This window comes from Anomaloglossus baeobatrachus, chromosome 6 (genome assembly GCF_048569485.1).
Source record: "Anomaloglossus baeobatrachus isolate aAnoBae1 chromosome 6, aAnoBae1.hap1, whole genome shotgun sequence".
Lineage (NCBI taxonomy): Eukaryota > Metazoa > Chordata > Amphibia > Anura > Aromobatidae > Anomaloglossus > Anomaloglossus baeobatrachus.
This window is the reverse complement of record NC_134358.1, coordinates 223,061,084-223,080,527: the sequence shown is the minus strand read 5'-3', so window position 1 is coordinate 223,080,527 and position 19,444 is coordinate 223,061,084. Positions and strand designations below refer to the sequence as shown.

General features: G+C 45.6%; 1 protein-coding gene across 1 annotated transcript in view; it reads left to right on the top strand.

The window, feature by feature from the left end:
* Positions 1–271: 271 nt before the first annotated feature.
* Positions 272–19,444, top strand: part of E2F3 (E2F transcription factor 3) — a 66,502-nt gene continuing 47,329 nt past the window's right edge. The window contains exon 1 of the mRNA XM_075314701.1: positions 272–807. Within this exon, the coding sequence (XP_075170816.1) occupies positions 535–807 (273 nt within the window). The 5' untranslated portion in view covers positions 272–534. The remainder of the gene's footprint in view (positions 808–19,444) is intronic.

Below are 19,444 nucleotides of genomic sequence, written 5' to 3'. Positions count from 1 at the left end.
CAGTGCACAGCACATACAGTACAGCATATATACACAGCACAGCGCCGCTCCCGCCGTCACTCGTGCGCACGCAGCAATGACGCGCTGTGGAGAATGACAGCCAATGACAGGCGGGAAGCTGTGGCGCTGCGGCGTTCAGAACGGGAGCGTCACTCCGGCCAATCACAGCGTGCAAAAATACGTGAGGCGGGGGTATGCAAATCCAATTTGAAAAAGACGGCGGGAAATCTGAGTTTCGCGGGAGGACCTTCGCGCGTAAACCGCATCCCTTCATTCATTGTCAGCTTCCTGGAGCCATTTTTCAGCCGCGGCGGTGGCAGGGAGGTCGGACCGGGGCCCTAGCACACAGCCGTACAATCCGCTTCCATCTGCCTCCCCCGGAGCTCGATAGCCCTCAGACGAGCTCACCCCATGCACCGGGGGGACCTGCTCTAACCACAGCCCCGACTATTTCCAGGGTGCGGGCTGGGCCGTGCGGATTACTGGGGTCAGCAGGAGGAGAGCGTCCCCGGAGAAGAGCGGCGGCTCCGGACCATGAGGAAAGGAGGCCACCACGGGCACGAGCAGCTGCTGCTCCCCGACAAATGCTCCGGCTTCTCCGGGGGCTTCGTGGCCGGGGGCGGCGCTGTGCTTGGCGCAGGAGGCGGCGGATACCTGCACGTCCTGTCCTCCCCCGGCCCGGTGCACCATCCCCCGCACGGACTGTGCGCTCCGGAGCAGCAGGCAGCGGCCAGCTTCATCTACTCCACCCCGCACGGACCCGCCGCCAGGACCGGCCTACTGCAGCCTGCACTGGGGCGCCCTCCGGTAATCGCGCCCATCCCCCACCATCCTCCATGAGTGTGTGCTGTGTGCAGTGACGAGTGCCGGCGCATTGGGGGGGCTCCTGCAGCGGGGTCACCTGTGTATGAGCTGTGATGAGTGCCCTGTGCATTGGGGGGCTCCTGCAGCGGGGTCACGGCCGGGTGGGGGCAGGGTCACCTGTGTATTAGCTGTGTCTGCATCTGTCACTATGGGAGGAGGGGGCACAGTGTTATGTGCCTGGATCTGAGAGGTGGGCACCACCTGTATGAAGCCCCCACCCTCAGATCCTGGCCTGCAGGGTTAGGCTGTGTTCACATGAGCAGTATATCTGACATCACACAGTGCAGTGTTGTTTGGATTGTTCAGAAGTGTTTTTTGTACAGACTGTGCACAAGAAAATGGCAGTGTGCACTCAGACTCTCCTCCTCTAAGTGTGTGTGTAAAAAATCCGATTCCTGTGGCTCAATAGTGCGACACCTGACTATTACTGACTGGTAATGTAATTGTATTTACTGCTGATGTATAAAGCTGACAATACAGATTAAATCAGTTTGTTTTTCTTATACGCTTGTGTGAACGTGGCCTTAGGAGCAACAGGTGCATATCTGCAAGACGCAACCAGTCTTAGGCCTGCGGCCTGCTCCCATAAGGTGCTGCATGCTATAACGCGACCTGTCGGCTTGATCTCAGCCATATTGTGTAACCTTTTTCTCTAGTTTTCTAACAAGGGTAATGATGGGATGTGTTAAAGGGATCCTGTCGCCATGTTTTCCCCATATAACGTACAGCCATCATCTTTCAGCCTCTGTTAGGCTATATGCCCACGATCTGGACTTGCTGCATTCTGGACACAGCGTGTCTTCTCCTGCAGGGCGACGAGTGCTTTCGTAGGAGATCACAGTGGCTGGTGCCCACGATCAGGTTTCGGGCCAGTGCGGTCTTTCTCTACTGAGAACTTGGGACTCCGCTACTTAAATTGACATGCTGCGGCTTGGGACGCTGCACTGCAGGTCATTTTATGATGTGGGAAGAACAAGCAGTGTGCAAGGGATTTCTGTAAATCCCATCCACTGTGCTTGTACTGTACAACGCATCATTTTGGAGGCAGAGAAAACGTGTGTCCAGAATGATGTGAACCCTGATCGTGGGCACGCAGCCTTAGGCTCTGTGCCCACGTGTGCGTATTGCATGCAGTTATAGTGCGTTTTGCACCGCAGCGTAACTGCACACGCCCTGCGTCCCCATCTATGAAGATTGTGCATTATCAATGCGTACGTTGGGTTTTAGAACACAGCGATTTGCATGCTGCCAAATCGCTGCATTCTAAAAAGCAACATATCACTTCTTTTGTGTGCTTTGGATGCAGCCCCTGCTCTGTCTATGGGAGAGGCTGCATCCAGAGCGCATGAAATCTGCTTTTCAGTACGCACTGTTTCTGCAGCGATTTGAAGCGCACGTGTGCTGTTCAAATCGCTGCAGAAATTTCTGCAGGGACAGAACGCAACGTGGGCACATAGCCTTACAGTACTCTGATATGCTCTATGTCTCAATCCGCCCTGTAAGACGCAAGCATGCTTTCATTATTCAGATGGGATGGTCTGGTCTGATAAGTCTCTCCTCTTTTTGCGATCGCTGTCCTCCTTCTCTGCATCATATGTTTAATAAATTCTAAGTCATTCGGCCCCCCATCTCTCCCAATTGCTCTCTTGCGCAGACACACTTTTTTTCTACCCTGCAAAAGGCAGCGCCAAGTACTGTATTGCGCATGCGCGGAGAGAGGTCAGAGCCCTTTATATAATGTAGGTAAGTGGAGCATGCGCATTACAGTACCCCCCTGGGGTAGAGAGAAGTGTGACTGCGCAGGAGTGTGATGGAGGAGACATTGGATTATGTAGAATGCATCATCCGTAGGAAAGGACAGCGATCTTAAGAACAGAGGAGGTGCCGGATCAAGATCAGAGATGACGATCAGACCACTCTGCAGGTGAGTATAATAAAAGCTGTTTTTTGTCTTACAGAGCGGGTTGGGGATCAAAATGCTGTAACAGACTGAAAGATAAAGGCTATATGCTTATATGGGGAAAACCTGGTGACTGGCTCCCTTTAAAGGCAACCTGTCACCAAATTTGGCAACTATAAGCTGCGGCCACCAACAGTGGGCTTATAAATACAGCATTCGAACATGCAGTACACTGTAGAAGAGCCCAGGCCACTGTGTAAAACGTAAAAATCACTTTATAATACTCGCATAAGGGGTGGTGCAGTGCAGACTGGTCGGATCGGTGACTCCGTTCTCCGGTACCGCCACCTCCTCTTTTTGGCTCTTTGAAAGTCCTCCTTCTTGTGAACCCCAGGCATGATGCGTCATGCACACAAGCCGGCATTGAGGTCCCACGCAGGCGCACTACAATACTTTGTTCTGCCCTGCTCAGGCCAGATGAAAGTGCGCCTGCGCAGGACCCCAGTGTTGGCTTGTGGGGATGACGTAGGACGTGTCATGCACCCAAGCTTGACAAGAAGGACTAAGATGGCCAAAAGAGGAGGTACCGGAGAATGGAGATGCCCATCCGACCGGTCTGCACCGCAACGGCCCTTAGATGAGTTATAAAGGGATTTTCATGTTCTACACAGCGGCCTGGGCTCTTTATACAGCATTCTAACATGCTGTTTATGTAAGAGCCCACTGGTGGTGGCCGCAGCTTATAGTGGCAAAATCTGGTGACAGGTTCCCTTTTAAGCAATGTTCCACTGTTTAGTCTTCTGTGCAGCAATCCCCTTGCTGTAGGCTCACAGGGTGCAGCTACAGGTCAGCCTGCGATGGTGAACCTGCAGCAGTTCATAGGTAGGTTGTGACTGTAGTATGGCCTTGGCTAGGTGGGACACTTCTACCCATGGCCTAGATTGTCTGTGCAAACACTTAGGGGTACTTTGCACATTGCAACATCGCTAGCATCGGCTAGCGATGACGAGCGCGACAGTACCCGCCCCTGTCGCAGCTGCGATTTCTTGTGATAGCTGCCGTAGCGAACATTATCGCTACGGCAGCTTCACACGCACTTCCCTGCCCTGCGACGTCGCTCTGGCAGGCGACCCGCCTCCTTCCTAAGGGGGGCGGGTCGTGCGGCGTCACAGCGACGTCACACGGCAGGCGGCCAATAGAAGCGGAGATGAGCGGGACGTAAACATCCCGCCCACCTTCCGCATAGCCGGTGGAGGCAGGTAAGGAGATGTTCCTCGCTCCTGCGTGTTCACACACAGCGTTGTGTGCTGCCGCAGGAATGAGGAGCAACATCGTATCTCCTATTGGTGCGACATTAGGAAACTGACCGACGCTACACAGATCACCGATTTTCGACGCTTTTGCGATCGTTTATCGGCGCATCTATGCTTTACACGTTGCGACGTCGTTACCGGCGCCGGATGTGCGTCACTTTAGATTTGACCCCGACGATATCACAGTAGCTTTGTCGCGGCGTGCAAAGTACCCCTTAAAGCGCACTAATCATCAGCATTTTCCTATATAACCTAAAGCCAGTGCCATACGGGCACTATTATGCTGATTCTATACCTTTTAGTTGTCAGCTAGGATGTATAGGTTTTGAAACACAAGTAAAGTTTCTGTAAAATGAACATCTGTTTGAGTGGCAGCAGCTGCTGTTAGCTGGGGTGGGTTTTCATTGTGATCCATCCCTCCCCCCCGTCTATCCATCCGCCCCGTTATTTATGCTAATTCTTTTATAGAATCGTTTCGCTATCTGACTAGGACCTGTGCTGATGTCATACCCAGTGACCAGAAGGGGCGGGGCCTCAGCCAACATAGCTGATACCTGGAAGCAACTTAATTTTTCTGCTGGCTGAGGCCCTGCCCCTTCTGGTCACATGGGTATGACATCAGCACAGGTCCTTCTAGTCAGATAGTAAAATTATTCTAAAATAGTTAAAATAAATAACAGGTGAAAGACGGACAGGCAGTGGTGGGAATAACAAAAAGCTGCTCATTTTGCAAACTTTACTTGCTTGTGTTTCAAAACCTATATTTCCTAGCTGACAAAGGTATCTATCAGCATGATGGTGCCAGTATAGCAATGGCTTTAATTTATATAGGAAAATCCTGCTGATAGGTTCCCTATGCCCTCCAGCTCAGCAGCATTTATGCTTGCATGCCCTAATTTCCTGCCTAACCAGCCCTGTATAATGCTATTTACTAAAATCAATATTTAGGGAAAGCTTTTATAAATAGCTCTGTTCCTATGCTAACTAGGCTTTTGACTAGTCGAAGGGATGTTATTTTCCCAGACTAGTTGGCCTTCTTTTCTTTTTATGACACCCTTTAGCGAGGCACATTAGAAAAACAGCTTCTGCACTTCCGATCATATGCAGTGCTCCTCTCTGAAGCCTGAACGTGTACACCCGACTTCAGAGGCATGCTGAGGCTACCTGTAATGAGCTGACCGCATGCGCAAGATTTCCAAGAGCTGTGATAACTCTAGTTCTTGGAAAATCATGTTAACAAGCCCACAGTGGGAATTTTGGCATACACATGTGATTGCTACTGGGTTGGAGGGCAAAGGGAATCTTAGAAATTCCTGCAGGCTCTTGAGGTGGCGTGAGTCAGACTGGAGATACGCTGGTCCTGTACCTGCCATAGAAATGTTATGGAACCAATGTAGATCAGCTGCACTGTTATTTCTGCAGCTCCCGTCGTCAGACTGGAGATGGCGCTCATGAAAGACAGGTAAAGAAATCTAGCTGCTTGAAATCGACAAACGTGGTCTCCCTCATAGCTTGTCACTCCATTGGTGACAGTCCTTGCTGACTGGGCTCAGATGATGCTGAGAGAGATTGTATTAGACCGCTGAGCTCAGTGATTGGCTGCAGTGGGTATGAGTAGCGGGTGAGGTTTTATCACTGCAGCGAGAGGTGGTGCTGGAGCAGCAGGTGGTAAGTACAGTAATGCTGAACTTGTCTTTCAAGCGCTTTAAATGGTTTTTGTGAAAATGGAACATCCCCTTAATATTTAGCGAATATTAGTGTTAAAATCCAGGTTTTGAAAGTGGCAGTTAATGGGTTGTTGTCACTAGCCCCTCCCACCCTTTATCTTCTATAGTGTATGCCTTATGGTATATGGATAGAGGATCCCTGTGTGCCAGATTTGAGTCCCTAGTGCCCTGCTGCATTAATGTGTTACATGGAAAGGAACTCTTGACAATCACATAATGCTACATTTTGGACAGTGTGGCTATTCATGGCTTCATCTGATGTTAATGTAAATGTACAGGGTAATGAGAATCTGGACATGATCGCCAAACCTCTCACCTGCATTAAAGGGAACCTGCCCCCAGATTTTTGGATTATATATATTATATTATAGTGTTGAGCGAGCACTACCATGTTTGATACCTGTAGCGAGCAGTTGGATGCTCAGATGGGTGTGACCAGAGTACCTGAGTCAAACGGAAGTCAATGGTGAACTCTAGCATTTTTACAGGAAATCTTACATTTCTTGCATCACAGGTGCCCATGCATATCTTTTTGTAAGTGAATTATACATGTCCCTTGCTGCATGTAAATTGTGTGGGTCAATCCGATGGGCAAATGCAGATTGCTATCAGCGACATGTCATCTCTTCTTGCTGGGTTGAAGTGAATAATGTCGCCACATCAGCTACACAGTGATGGAAGTCTCGCGCCTGCGCGATGGAATCGGAGGCCTCACAGGTGACATACAAGTGAAGCTGGCGCTCGCGCATTACATGACTTTTAGGGCTCTTCTCCACTTGCGATTTCAATGTGCGAGTGCGATCTGATAAAAAATCGGATCGCACTCGCACCAATGTTAAGCTATGAGGCATTATCCACTAGCTTAATTTTATACGATGCGACTTGTGCTCTTGGTGAAATCGCAGTATGCTGCGATTTGCAGTGTCTCAGCTCTCGCACCCCCATGCAAGCCTATGGGAGTGAGAAAAAAAATCAGAATACGGGTGGCATGCGCATGTCATACAGATGGCATACGCATGTCACACGGATTCTTGACACTTGCATACAGCGTCGGACTGGCTACCGGAGGAATCTCAAGTAATACCAGTCGTGGCCGCGGCTACATGCACTGCACTCCGGAGCTGTCACCTGAGCTCCAGAGTGCAGCCTGGACTGAACAGCAAGCGCCGAGTGATTCCCCGGCGATTGCTGTTCGGCACAGCTGCAAACAGACCGGGCTGAACTCTTGATCTCAGCTGAGAGCTCCGGAGTTCAGCGCAGGTAACCACGGCCAGGAATGGTGTTACTGGAGATTCCTCCGGTAGGCAGTCCTACGCTGCTTGCATAAACAGCAACATAGCACTCGCATGACGCTCGCATGTCATACGGATGCTATGTGAGAAAAAAAAAACATCGTACGCAGACCACACACAGGACACTCAACTCACATTTGTAGCAGAGTATTGCTGTTATTTTTTTTTTTTTTTTTTACGCAAGTGCTTGTACGGCACCAGTGAGGCCTCAGATTCCACTGCGTGAGACTTCCAGTACTGAGTGGATGACTGAGACGTCATTCACTTCCAGATTATTTCCAGGTGGTGCTTGAATGGTCCATCAAGATTGTGATAAGCGCCACCCATTGGAGCGGACCACACAATTTACATGTGGCGTATTTATAACACTTTTTCAAATCTATGTAGGGGCAGGTAAGCTATAAAGAGGTTGTAGGAACTGCATTCACATGATCTTAAAGGTAATGGGCAGAGTCTATAACTAGTGATGAGCAAATAGTAACTATTCATGTTCGGAGAATGCTTACCGAGTAATCCAGTATTCGTCAGAAAAATGCTCTGGTTCCCCATTGACTTGAGTTTAACCCTTAACGACCTCGGGCAGTAAAATTACATCCTAGCGGTCAGTTTTAATAGCGCTCATAGTGGCAGCCGGTGGAGATTCGCGCACATTGTACAGCTGACGTGTGCCTCATAGGCACAAGTGGAATCACATTCCACCCTGTAAAAAAAAAATTTGACAGCGCCATTTTAATGGCGATCGCTGTAAAACTGTACTCACCAGCCACCATCGGACGTCACATGACGTGATCACGTGGACCTGATGGTTGCCATGGTAGCACAGGGTCATGTGATGACTTCTGTATCTATCATGGCTCACTTCCTGTTTCACATGGCCGAGTGATGTGTGAGACAGGAGGTGATCATTTCTGGTGTTAACAGCTGTGTAGCAGTGATCAACAGAAAAGAATGAGCGATTAGACTGCTGATCCTTATAGTCCCCTAGGGGTACTAGTAAAAAAATTTAAAACAAAAACAAAAAAACACAAGTTCAAATCACCCCCATTTTCCCCATTGAAAATTAAAGGGTTATAAAAAAAATATACAGTTTGTGTCGCTGCTTTCAGAAATGCCCGATTTATGAAAATATAAAATCAATTAATGTGGTAAATGGCGTTGCGGCAAAAAAATTCTAAACACCATAATTACTTTTTGTTTGCCAGAAACTTTGTGCAAAATGCAATAAGTCCATCAAAACGGCTCTATGGCTCAGTGACTGCTTTTTTTTTTTTTTTGCGTCTCAACTGACGTTTTTAACGGTACCATTTTTGCGCAGATGCTACGTTTTTATCGCCTGTTAATGCATTTTGCGCAAAATTTGTGGCAAACAGCATTTATGTATTTGGTATTTTTTTGCCTCTATACCGTTTACCAATCAGATTAATTGATTTTATATCTTGATAGGGCATTTCTGAACGTGGCGATACCAAATGTGTGTATAATTTTTTAACCCTTTAATTTTCAATGGGCCGAATGGGGGTGATTTGAACGTTAAGGTTTTATTTAAATTTTTTTAACTTTTTTTTTTTTTTTTTTTTTGCAAGGTCCCCTAGGGGACTAACGATCAGCAGTCTGATCGCTCTTCTATTTCTCCAGATCACAGCTGAGATCTGGAGAAAAGGTGCTTTACTCTCACACACGGCAGTCTGCCGGCAATGAGAGAAAGTGACTCAAGATGGCTACAGGAATCGTCACATGACCCTGTGCTACCATGGCAACCACCGGGAGTCACGTGACTTCCGATGGGGGTGGGTAAGTTATCCTTTTGGCGGCACGCTGTTAAATCTTGCTGTCAGAATTTGACAGCGAGATGTAAGGGGTTAATAGGCGCGGGTGGAACGCGATTCCACTCGCGCCTGGTAGGCACACATGTCAGCTGTTGAAATCAGCTGACATGTACGGATCATTGCGGACTGCTGGCGGCGACTATTAACCTCATGATCTATGACGTACCTGGTACGTCATGGGTCGTGAAGAAGTTAAGATATCTAATCTAACAAACACCATATGCCGTTTATTAACTCCAGCACTCTCCAACTCATCTGGCTGGGATTCACCCTGATCTTGAGATTATGGTGCTATATATCAGGTACAACAGTATTCCTGATTTATAGTGTTCGTACAGTGAGCATCCAGGAGATATGAGCCCTGTCATCTCTCCAGACTCTGCCTGAATGGTGCATTCACGTAACCCGAAATGGGTTTTTGAGAAGGTCAAAAGTGGCCAATTTTTGTTCCTTATTCCTGCCGTTCCTTAGTAGTTTGTTTTATAAGTTAGTTTCTCTGACTTCTATAAATGAATCTGCACATTTTTTATGCAAATAAGCCATGAAGTAAAGGGGGCTTGGCTCTTCACTTACATCTCTGTACTTTCCCGGCCCACCGCCAGCCTCCCATGAAGTTACTGACAGATCACACTTCTGTGGCTTGACCGAGTGCTTGTGCAAGTGCTGTCATTCCCAGGGGCCAGTATATGTGTAGTAATGTCCTAGTGCCCTTTGTGAGAGCCGGCTTATAAGTCTCGCATGTGCTACCACCTTGAAGAGAGAAGTGACCAGTCAGTCACTGACAAGAAGCCGGGGATCTGTAAGGACAGGCCAAGTCCCCTGCACCTGTGACTTATTTGCATAAATAAGTCAAACATGGATTTCTATAAAACCCATGGACTTTAAAAAAAAAAACAAAACACAAATGTGTTTGAATGTAATAGCTTTAAATGGGTGACCTTAGTTCAAGGTCTAAAAACTTACGGACAGGTTCCCTTCAAATTCAGTGTGTGACTCCAGAGGTATGGGCCTTTTTTAGTGCTAATTTGTAGTATTTTATATGGGGGCCATGTCTGTACCCTCATCTGCATTTTTATCCTGTAAGCACTGTCCCTTCATTAAAAAAAAAAAGCACTAAATGTGGTGAGCAGGGAGAATAAAATAAGAGCAAAAACTAGCCACTTTTGACCTCGTGACAGGTTCTCTTTAAGGGTACGCTCACACGAGCGTATAAATTGGACGAGTGCAATGCGAGAAAATTTCATGTTAGACAATGCTGCAGCTCAGATCAGCTATCCCCCCCCCCCACCCTTAACTATTCCCTAAACGAACTGAGGAAATAATCGCAGCATGCTGCGATTTTTTTTTTTTTTTTTTTTTTTTTTTTTTTTTTTTTTTTTTTTTTTTTGCGACTGACTTATTACTCGCACCCATTCAAGTGTATGAGAGCAACGAGGGACTGCACTCAGATGTTATCCCAGTGCAGTGCGATATACGCACAGGCTGACCATGGAGGAGATGGGCGGATTAACTCCTCCCTCTCATCCGCAGTGACGGCCTGATCCCAAGCTTGGGTTACAGGCGCATGACACTTGGCTCACGCCCGCAGCAGAGCCTCAGTCAGGAGTCATTAGCATATCGCATCCATTGCTCTCGCATCGGATGCCATGCGCTAATGTGTCTGCAGCCTAAAGGTGTATTCCCATCTCCAAGATCCTATCCCAATGTGTAGTAGGTGTAATCTAATATATAAAGCTGAGTGTGTGTATGTATGTCCGCTAAAGGAATCCACATTTACAATCACAAAATTTTGCACACACGGCGTGACTCGGGGAATGTCATAGACTATGTTTTGATGGGAAAATTTTAACCCCGCGCTTTAGTTACTCCAAAAAAACAGCCCCCATTAAACTGAATGGAGCTGGGAGCTACAGGTCATTAATAGGTGTTGTGATTGGTTGTTATAGGAACAAAGGAAATTGTGTGAGGTAATGTCAGTGGGGAGACCGAGGCACAGACAGAGAAAGAGGCAGACAGGGAAAGAGACGGACAGATAGGGGGAAAAAAAGGCAGGCCGAGAGACAAACGGTTACTATCCCGGGCAACGCCAGGTGCTACAGCTAGTAATATTAGCAAATACCTCATGTGGAGGGTATTGTAGCTTGGGTATCCATGGATACGAACATAAGCCACTAAGTCGGTGGATGTACCTCATGATCAATGCCCTGCACATGAGGTAAAAGACATGGCTATATCAGAACTATACTACATTTCTAATTGTATGTATTTGGTATTATTAATTATTATTCCTATATATTGGAGATGGGAGTAACCCTTTTAAGTGTAAACAATTGCCCTATGCGTTGCTAAGGGGAAAGCTGTGATTATCCCCTTAACGGCCCATGACGTAAGTAAAAGTAATGGCCGTCGGCGCGCGGCCATTACGTTTACTTAATCACGTGACTTCCTGTGATTGCCATGGTAGCAGAGGGTCATGTGATGACACCTGTAGCTAACATGAGTCACTTTCCCTCAGTGCCAACATTGAGAGTAAAGCACCATATCTGCAGTTCTCAGCTCTGTAGCTGAGATCTACAGATATGGCAGAGCGATCGGATTGTTGATCCATATAGCCCTCTGGGGGACTAGTAAAATAAAAAAGCCTAAAAGTTCAAATCACCCCCCTTTTTGCCTCATTAAAAATTAAAGGGTTAACAAAATAAAAAATATACATATTTGGTATCGCCGCGTTCAGAAATGCCTGATCTATCAAAATATAAAATCAATTAATCTGGTAAACTGTGTAGCGGCAAAAAAAATTCAAAGGCCAAAATTGTGTTTTGGTTGCCGCAAGTTTTGCACAAAATGCAATAGGTGATCAAAATGTAGCATCTGCGCAAAAAGGGTTCCATTAAAAATGTCAGCTCGAGACGCAATCAATGAGCCATAGATCCCAAAAAATGAAAACGCTACAGGTTTCGGAAAATTGCGCAAAACGTGCGCCACTTTTTTGGACAACCTTGTGAAATTTTTTTTTTTTAACCCCTTAGATACAAATAAACCTATACATGTTTGGTGTCTACAAACACGCACCGACCTGAGACATCATAGCCACACATCAGTTTTATCATACAGTGAACATGGTGAATAAAATATCCTAAAAACTATTGTGCGAGCACACTTTGCAATTTTTCCACACTTGGAATTTTTTTTGCTGTTTTCCAATACACTATATGGTAAAACATGGTTTCATTTTAAAAGTACAACTCGTCCCGCAAAAAAGAAGCCCTCATATGGCAAGATTGACATAAAAATAGTTACGGCTCTCGGAAGAAGGGGAGCAAAAAACCCCCCAGAAAAACGGAAAGTGCCCGGGGGCTGAAATGGTTAAAACCCGCAACATATATTGACAGGCTGCACAAATAAAATCTGCCCCACAGGTCAGTTGCTTGTAGATTTGGTGAAATCTTATCCAGTTGGTTCGTGTTGAAATATGCGGTGTATCTGCTTCATATTTTCCCCCCCATCAACATAAAATCATGCGCAGAGTTCGTGTTGTGGAAAAAAAAAAGCTAATAAGAAAATCTGCATTTGGCTGTCCTGTGACTTTGTGGTACTTTTAATATAAGACCATTCAATTATTTAAAAAAAAAAAAAAAAATTAATAATCTGCCAGTTGCTAGATCATGGAGTCATAAGGGCTCTTAAGATGCAGGGTAATATTTGTTTTATACCTCAACTGCATGTTGTGACCACGACCTTAATATCAATTTATGCCTATTTAAAGAAACACTCCCATTTATCTTTGTATGAGCTAAACTGCTGTGAATGTAGGAGTGGTATCTGTGCATTAATATACGCACTGATCGCAGTCTTCAGTGAGGCTCCGGATCTCCTCTGAGTCACATGATTTAAGTTCTGACAGTTCGGATTACACTGCTTTGAGTGATGTGAGCCTATGGAACGTCAGAACGAGACTCCATAGATTTGCATTGTAATGGCAATTGTCAGCCAGCAAGTCGGAATAGCCTTCACGTGACTTGGAGGAGCACCGGAGATGACCGCAATCAGTGAGTATATTACCGTAACCCATGTACACTACATAAACATTCACACTGGATAAGCCCATAAAAACTTTGGGACTACTTGTTTAAAGTAAATGATCACTTGGGTATAAGGCTGTGTCTTGCAGTTGTAAACGCATCCTCTGGCAGAATGTGGCAATGTCAAATTTTGGTTTTGACCACAAAAACGCTGAAAATACGCATGTCTTTATAGCGTTTTTTCTGCTTTTTACATGCATTTTCTGTGCTTAACGACAGATGCATTTTCAATACAAATACACTACTAAATAAAGTTTAGACATTCAAACACAATGGAAAAAATTGATAACAAATATGCTTGACATCATACACAAAATAGCTACAGTGGAACCTCGCTTAACGAGTAACCCACTTACCGAGAATTTCGTTTAACAAGCAAAGCTTTCTGTAAATTTGTAACTCTATTTACGACAAAGCTTTGCTGTACGAGCGAAATTCTCACCGCACACACTTCCGGTTCCGTACATCCACCACGCTCTGACCCGCACTTGCAGTCCACACAAACACACATGCACGCACACACATACGGTATTATGCTCACCTTCCATTCCATCGCCGGTCTCCTGGTTCTTGTAGTCCGCCGGCTCATTGCGACGTCCTCGCAGTGAACTACAAGACCCAGGAGGCCGGTGATGGAGCGGAAGGTAAGGTGAGCATATGTGTACCTTCAGTTCCGTCGCCGACCTCCTGGCTCCTTTAGTTCGCTGCTGTGCATCAGCAACCATAGCGACGAAGCAGTAAGTTCTGCTGTCAGACGCTACTCAAAGGCAGCGCGCTGGCCAATCAGAGGCAAGTGTCTCCTGCCTTTGACGTCAGCGGTCTGGCAGCGAAAGTTCCTCCCTCGTCGTTATGGTAACCCGATACACAGCCCGTACCGGAGAACAGAAAGTCCCAGGAGACCATTGACGGAAGGTAAGGTGAGCATAATATGTCTGTGTGCTCGTGTGTTTGTGCGTGTGTGGAATGACACAATAGGGGACCTGAATGGGACATTTAAGAAGTTGTGGAACGAATTGTCAGCATTGCAATGATTTCCTATGGGAAATCTTGCTTTGCTGAACGAGTAACTTGGTTAACAAGCACAGTCCCAGAACGGATTGTTCTCGTTAACCAAGGTTCCACTGTATTTTAAATAAAAAGATTAATGTGATTTAATATTTATGTATAAAATAACGATAAATTATTTCACTTTTTTTATTGTCGGACTGTGTGTGAAACAAGGAGACATAATGACCTCAATATAATGTTAAAAGCATGCGTTTTGCATCAAAAAAAGCATGTAAAACGCTAGGATTTTGATTGTGTATGCGTTTTGAGAGTTCTCATTGACTTTAATGTTAGCAAAACGCTGCCAAAATGGCAAAAACAATTGACATGCTGCTCCTTCAAACGCAGAAATTTTGACATTTTCTGCAACTAAACCGCTGCGTTTTTAAAAGCATCATGCGCACAAGAAAGCCCTATTTCCCATAGACTTTGCTTGGAAATCAAAATGCATGCAGTTTTGCATTGAAACGCTGCAGCTCAAAACGCTGCGGAAACGCAGGTAAAAACGCAACGTGCGCACACAGCGTTAGGCTGTATTCACATCCACACTTTTTTTTTTTTTTTTTTATTGGAGCATGAAAAATAGAATTCAGGTTTTAGATCTGACACACGTCAAATGGAGGTCTTAAGGGGGCTTTACACGCTACGACATCGCTAATGTGAACTTGTTGGGGTCACGGAATTGGTGACGCACATCCGGCCGCATTAGCGATGCCGTTGCGTGTGACACTGATGAGCGATTTTGCATCGTTGCAAAAACGTGCAAAATCGCTCATCTGTGACATGGGGGTCCAGTCTCCAAAATCGTTGCTGCTGCAGCAGTAACGAGGTTGTTCCTCGTTCCTGCGGCAGCACACATCGCTCCGTGTGACACCGCAGGAACGAGGACGCTCTCCTTACCTGCCTCCCGGCCGCTATGCGGAAGGAAGGAGGTGGGCGGGATGTTGCGTCCTGCTCAGCTTCGCCCCTCCGCTGCTATTGGGCGGCTGCTCAGTGACGTCGCTGTGACGTCACACGGACCGCCCCCTTAGAAAGGAGGTGGTTCGCCGGTCACAGCGACGTCGCCGGGCAGGTAAGTATGTGTGACGGGTCTGGGCGATGTTGTGCGCCATGGGCAGCGATTTGCCCGTGTCGCGCAACAGATGGGGGCGGGTACCCACACTAGCGATATCGGGACCGATATCGCAGTGTGTAAAGCCCGCTTTAGTGTATGGACAAACAAGATGTGAACCAAAGAAGAAAAACCGAACAATATGGTCACTTCATATATCTTTATTGATGTAAAAATACACACAAATAAATAAAAATAAATAAATATTAAAAGACACAAAGCTGTGAACTGGAAAAACGGCGTCAAAAACCTGCATATCATGTGATAACAATATTAATGAATCAAAGTTTCTCAGACAAGTACAATAGGACAGAGGGTAGTATATGGGAATTCAGAGGCTATGTGCGTAGTAAATAATAAATTATATGTATATATATATATATATATATATATATATATATATATATATATATATATATATATATATATATATATATATATATATATATATATATATATATATATATATATATATATATATATATATATATATATATATATATATATATATGGAATAAAGTGTCAAGTGCAAAAGGTTTATAGCAGCAGTGATATCACAATGGAACTATCAGCAAAATTTATAGTTTATAATCAGAAACATTACAGCTGCTGACACATTATAAGCATATTATGCATGAATTCCACAAAATACTAAGCCAATGGCCTAAAAAAGCAGGTGAGATATAGGAGGAGGAGGGCGGCTCAGATATTAATGGCCAGAGGAGAAAAGGTATACTCAAGTCTGTATAGCATTAAGCAAGTGTCAGAATCGACACAATAAAGGTCAATAGAAATATTAAGCACTGATATAAAGCACTAATATAATTACCAATGGCCACGGAGCACGACCACCTCCTGTTATGCGACGGGCAGGCGTCGCATAACAGGAGGTGGTCGTGCTCCGTGGCCATTGGTAATTATATTAGTGCTTTATATCAGTGCTTAATATTTCTATTGACCTTTATTGTGTCGATTCTGACACTTGCTTAATGCTATACAGACTTGAGTATACCTTTTCTCCTCTGGCCATTAATATCTGAGCCGCCCTCCTCCTCCTATATCTCACCTGCTTTTTTAGGCCATTGGCTTAGTATTTTGTGGAATTCATGCATAATATGCTTATAATGTGTCAGCAGCTGTAATGTTTCTGATTATAAACTATAAATTTTGCTGATAGTTCCATTGTGATATCACTGCTGCTATAAACCTTTTGCACTTGACACTTTATTCCATATATATATATATATATATATATATATATATATATATATATATATATATATATATATATATACATATAATTTATTATTTACTACGCACATAGCCTCTGAATTCCCATATACTACCCTCTGTCCTATTGTACTTGTCTGAGAAACTTTGATTCATTAATATTGTTATCACATGATATGCAGGTTTTTGACGCCGTTTTTCCAGTTCACAGCTTTGTGTCTTTTAATATTTATTTATTTTTATTTATTTGTGTGTATTTTTACATCAATAAAGATATATGAAGTGACCATATTGTTCGGTTTTTCTTCTTTGGTTCAGTATTTAATCCGAATGGTCCCATTGATCCTATATCCCCACGTTTTGGTTATATATCATTGACCTTATATTTATAATATACTGTGAATATAAATGTGGTACGGATTCTATTCTTCTATTTTTGGTGTACAAACAAGATGTGACAGATTAGCTGCTCACTCTGTACAACCCTCTGACATCCATAGCTTCTATTTAATGCCTATTGACAGGTTGTCTTCATTTAGGCTTTGGTTTTTTGTTTTTGTGGATTTTTTTGTTTTATTTTTATTTATTTTTTTTCTAGTGCAGGGGTGGCGCTTTAAATGTAAGTTTCCTGCCCCTTTTCTTATACCCTCCCTCTGACGGCTTCATTTTTCTTTTGACGCTGCTCCGGTCCTGTGGTGCCATCTTGTGCTCGTAACTTCTTACTGGCTGGAAGTCAGAAGTTACATTACAGGCTCTCAATGAAAGTCTGAGAGCAGAATGAGGCTGCATTGATTTGTGACTTTTGGCTCACCTCATGAAACATTAGAGCAGGGGTCTCAAACTCTGCTGGGTGTATGGGCCGCACAGAGGAAAAAAAAAATGTGGGAGGCCGCATTTTTTTGCAGGACAAAGTGACATTTTTATTGGTACCATATAATTTATTTTTTTTATTTTTTATTTTTACACACCTTTGGATCACTGATTTTGAACCTTTTTTCACTCGTTTATTATAGCAAACGTGCACATTATTTGTTTAAATATAAATTTATTTTTTATATTTTTACATTTTATTCCTTTCTTGTAACTAAAAGGTGCTTTACACGCTGTGACATCGCTACCGATATATCGTCGGGGTCAAGTCGTTAGTGACGCACATCCGGCGCCGGTAGCGACATCGCAGCGTGTGACAGCAAGGAGCGACTATCAACGATCGAAAAATCGTTCAAAAACTCTGATCGTTGACACGTCGCTCCTTTCCTTAATATCGCTGCTGCCACAGGTACGATGTTGTTCGTTGCTCCTGCGGCATCACACATCGCTGTGTGTGACACAGCAGGAGCCACTAACATCTCCTTACCTGCGTTCACCGGCAATGCCGAAGGAAGGAGGTGGGCAGGATTTTACGTCCCACTCATCTCCGCCCCTATTGGGCGACCGCTTAGTGACACCGCAGTGACCTCGCTATAACGCCGAACGCAGCTCCCCCTTGAGGGAGGGATTGTTTGGCGGTCACAGCGACGTCGCTGACAAGGTATGTGCGTGTGACAGTGCCGTAGCGATAATGTTCGCTACAGCAGCGATCACCATATATCGTTACAATGACGGTGGGCAGGTGCTATCGCACGCGACATTGCTAGCAATCGCTAGCGATGTCGCAGCGTGTAAAGTACCCTAAAGTCTAAAAATTAGCACTATATAGAAATTTTGACCAACATATTTTAGTAATGTTCCCCATCTTGTTGTAATGTGCCCATCCTTGTCCCTATCTTGTAGTAATGTGCCCCATCCTACAGTAATGTGCTCATCCTTGTCCCCATCCTAAAGTAATGTTCCCCATCCTTGTCCCTATCTTGTAGTAATGTGCCTCATCCTTGTCCCCATGTTATAGTGATGCGCCCATCCTATAGTAATGTCCCGAGCCTTGTGGCCATCCTGTACTAATGTGTTCATCCTGGTCTCCATCCTATAGTAAGGTCCCCAATCTATAGTAATGTGTCCATCCTTGTCCCCCATCTTAGTTATGTTCCCCATCCTTGTCCCCTTGTAGCAATGTCCCCATCCTATAGTACTGTCCCCATCCTGTAATAATGGGGGGGGGGGGCAGTGGCTATAATTTACCGATCACCCCCCTCACCTTCCACAGATTCCGTTGTGAAGCTGAGGGGAGCGGTCTCCGGCCCCAGATCCACAGTGATTGGAGAGATCGGTCACAAGGCCGGTCTCTCCAATCAGAGCTGGGGGCGGGTGAAACAAGTCACCCAGCTCTAGCCAATGATCGGTGCTACAGCTGCACTGATCTTGGCTGGCTTTCAATGTTTCAGCCATTTTCAATGGCTAAAACATTACAGTGGCTGTGATTGGCTGAGCGGCGTTCGTCAGCCAATCACAGCCTCCATAGATCGGGGAGGAGACTCCACCCCTCCTGAGGTCAGTCAGAGGTCCCCTCCTCAGCGACTCTAAGGTACTTGCAAAGCGATCGCAGCCACAGGGGCCGCGATTTTGCCATGACGTACTGGGTACCTCATGGGTCCTTAAGTACCAGGGAGCCATGACGTACCCAGTACGTCATAGGTCACAAAGGGGTTAAGCCGTCCTTCACATACACACACAAAATAAAACCACCATTCTCATCTGTCCTGCGTTCCCTCCGCTGCCTCACCTCTGCTTCGTGCGGCCCCCATGCCCGTGCCCCCGGTGACTATCGCGGCAGGGGCCGCAGCCCCTCAGCGATTTATGTCAGATGATTGTATTGCCGACGCGAGAGCGCAGCGCCGGCAATACATTCATCTGACATAAAGCGCAGACAGTGGCTGCGGCCCCTGCACCTGCCGCGATAGTGAACAGGGGCATGGGGGCCGCACGAAGCCGCATGCGGGCCGCGTGTTTGAGACCCCTGCATTAGAGCAACCGGCAGGTCACAAATCACTGAAGACTAATGGTAGCGACCCTGGAAACAGAAGACAGTGAGTGGCAGGTGACTATAAGACAAAGGGCCTGCATGAGAACTGCTTTAATGACTTCGGACTAACAATAGACTTTAACTGTCTGGCAC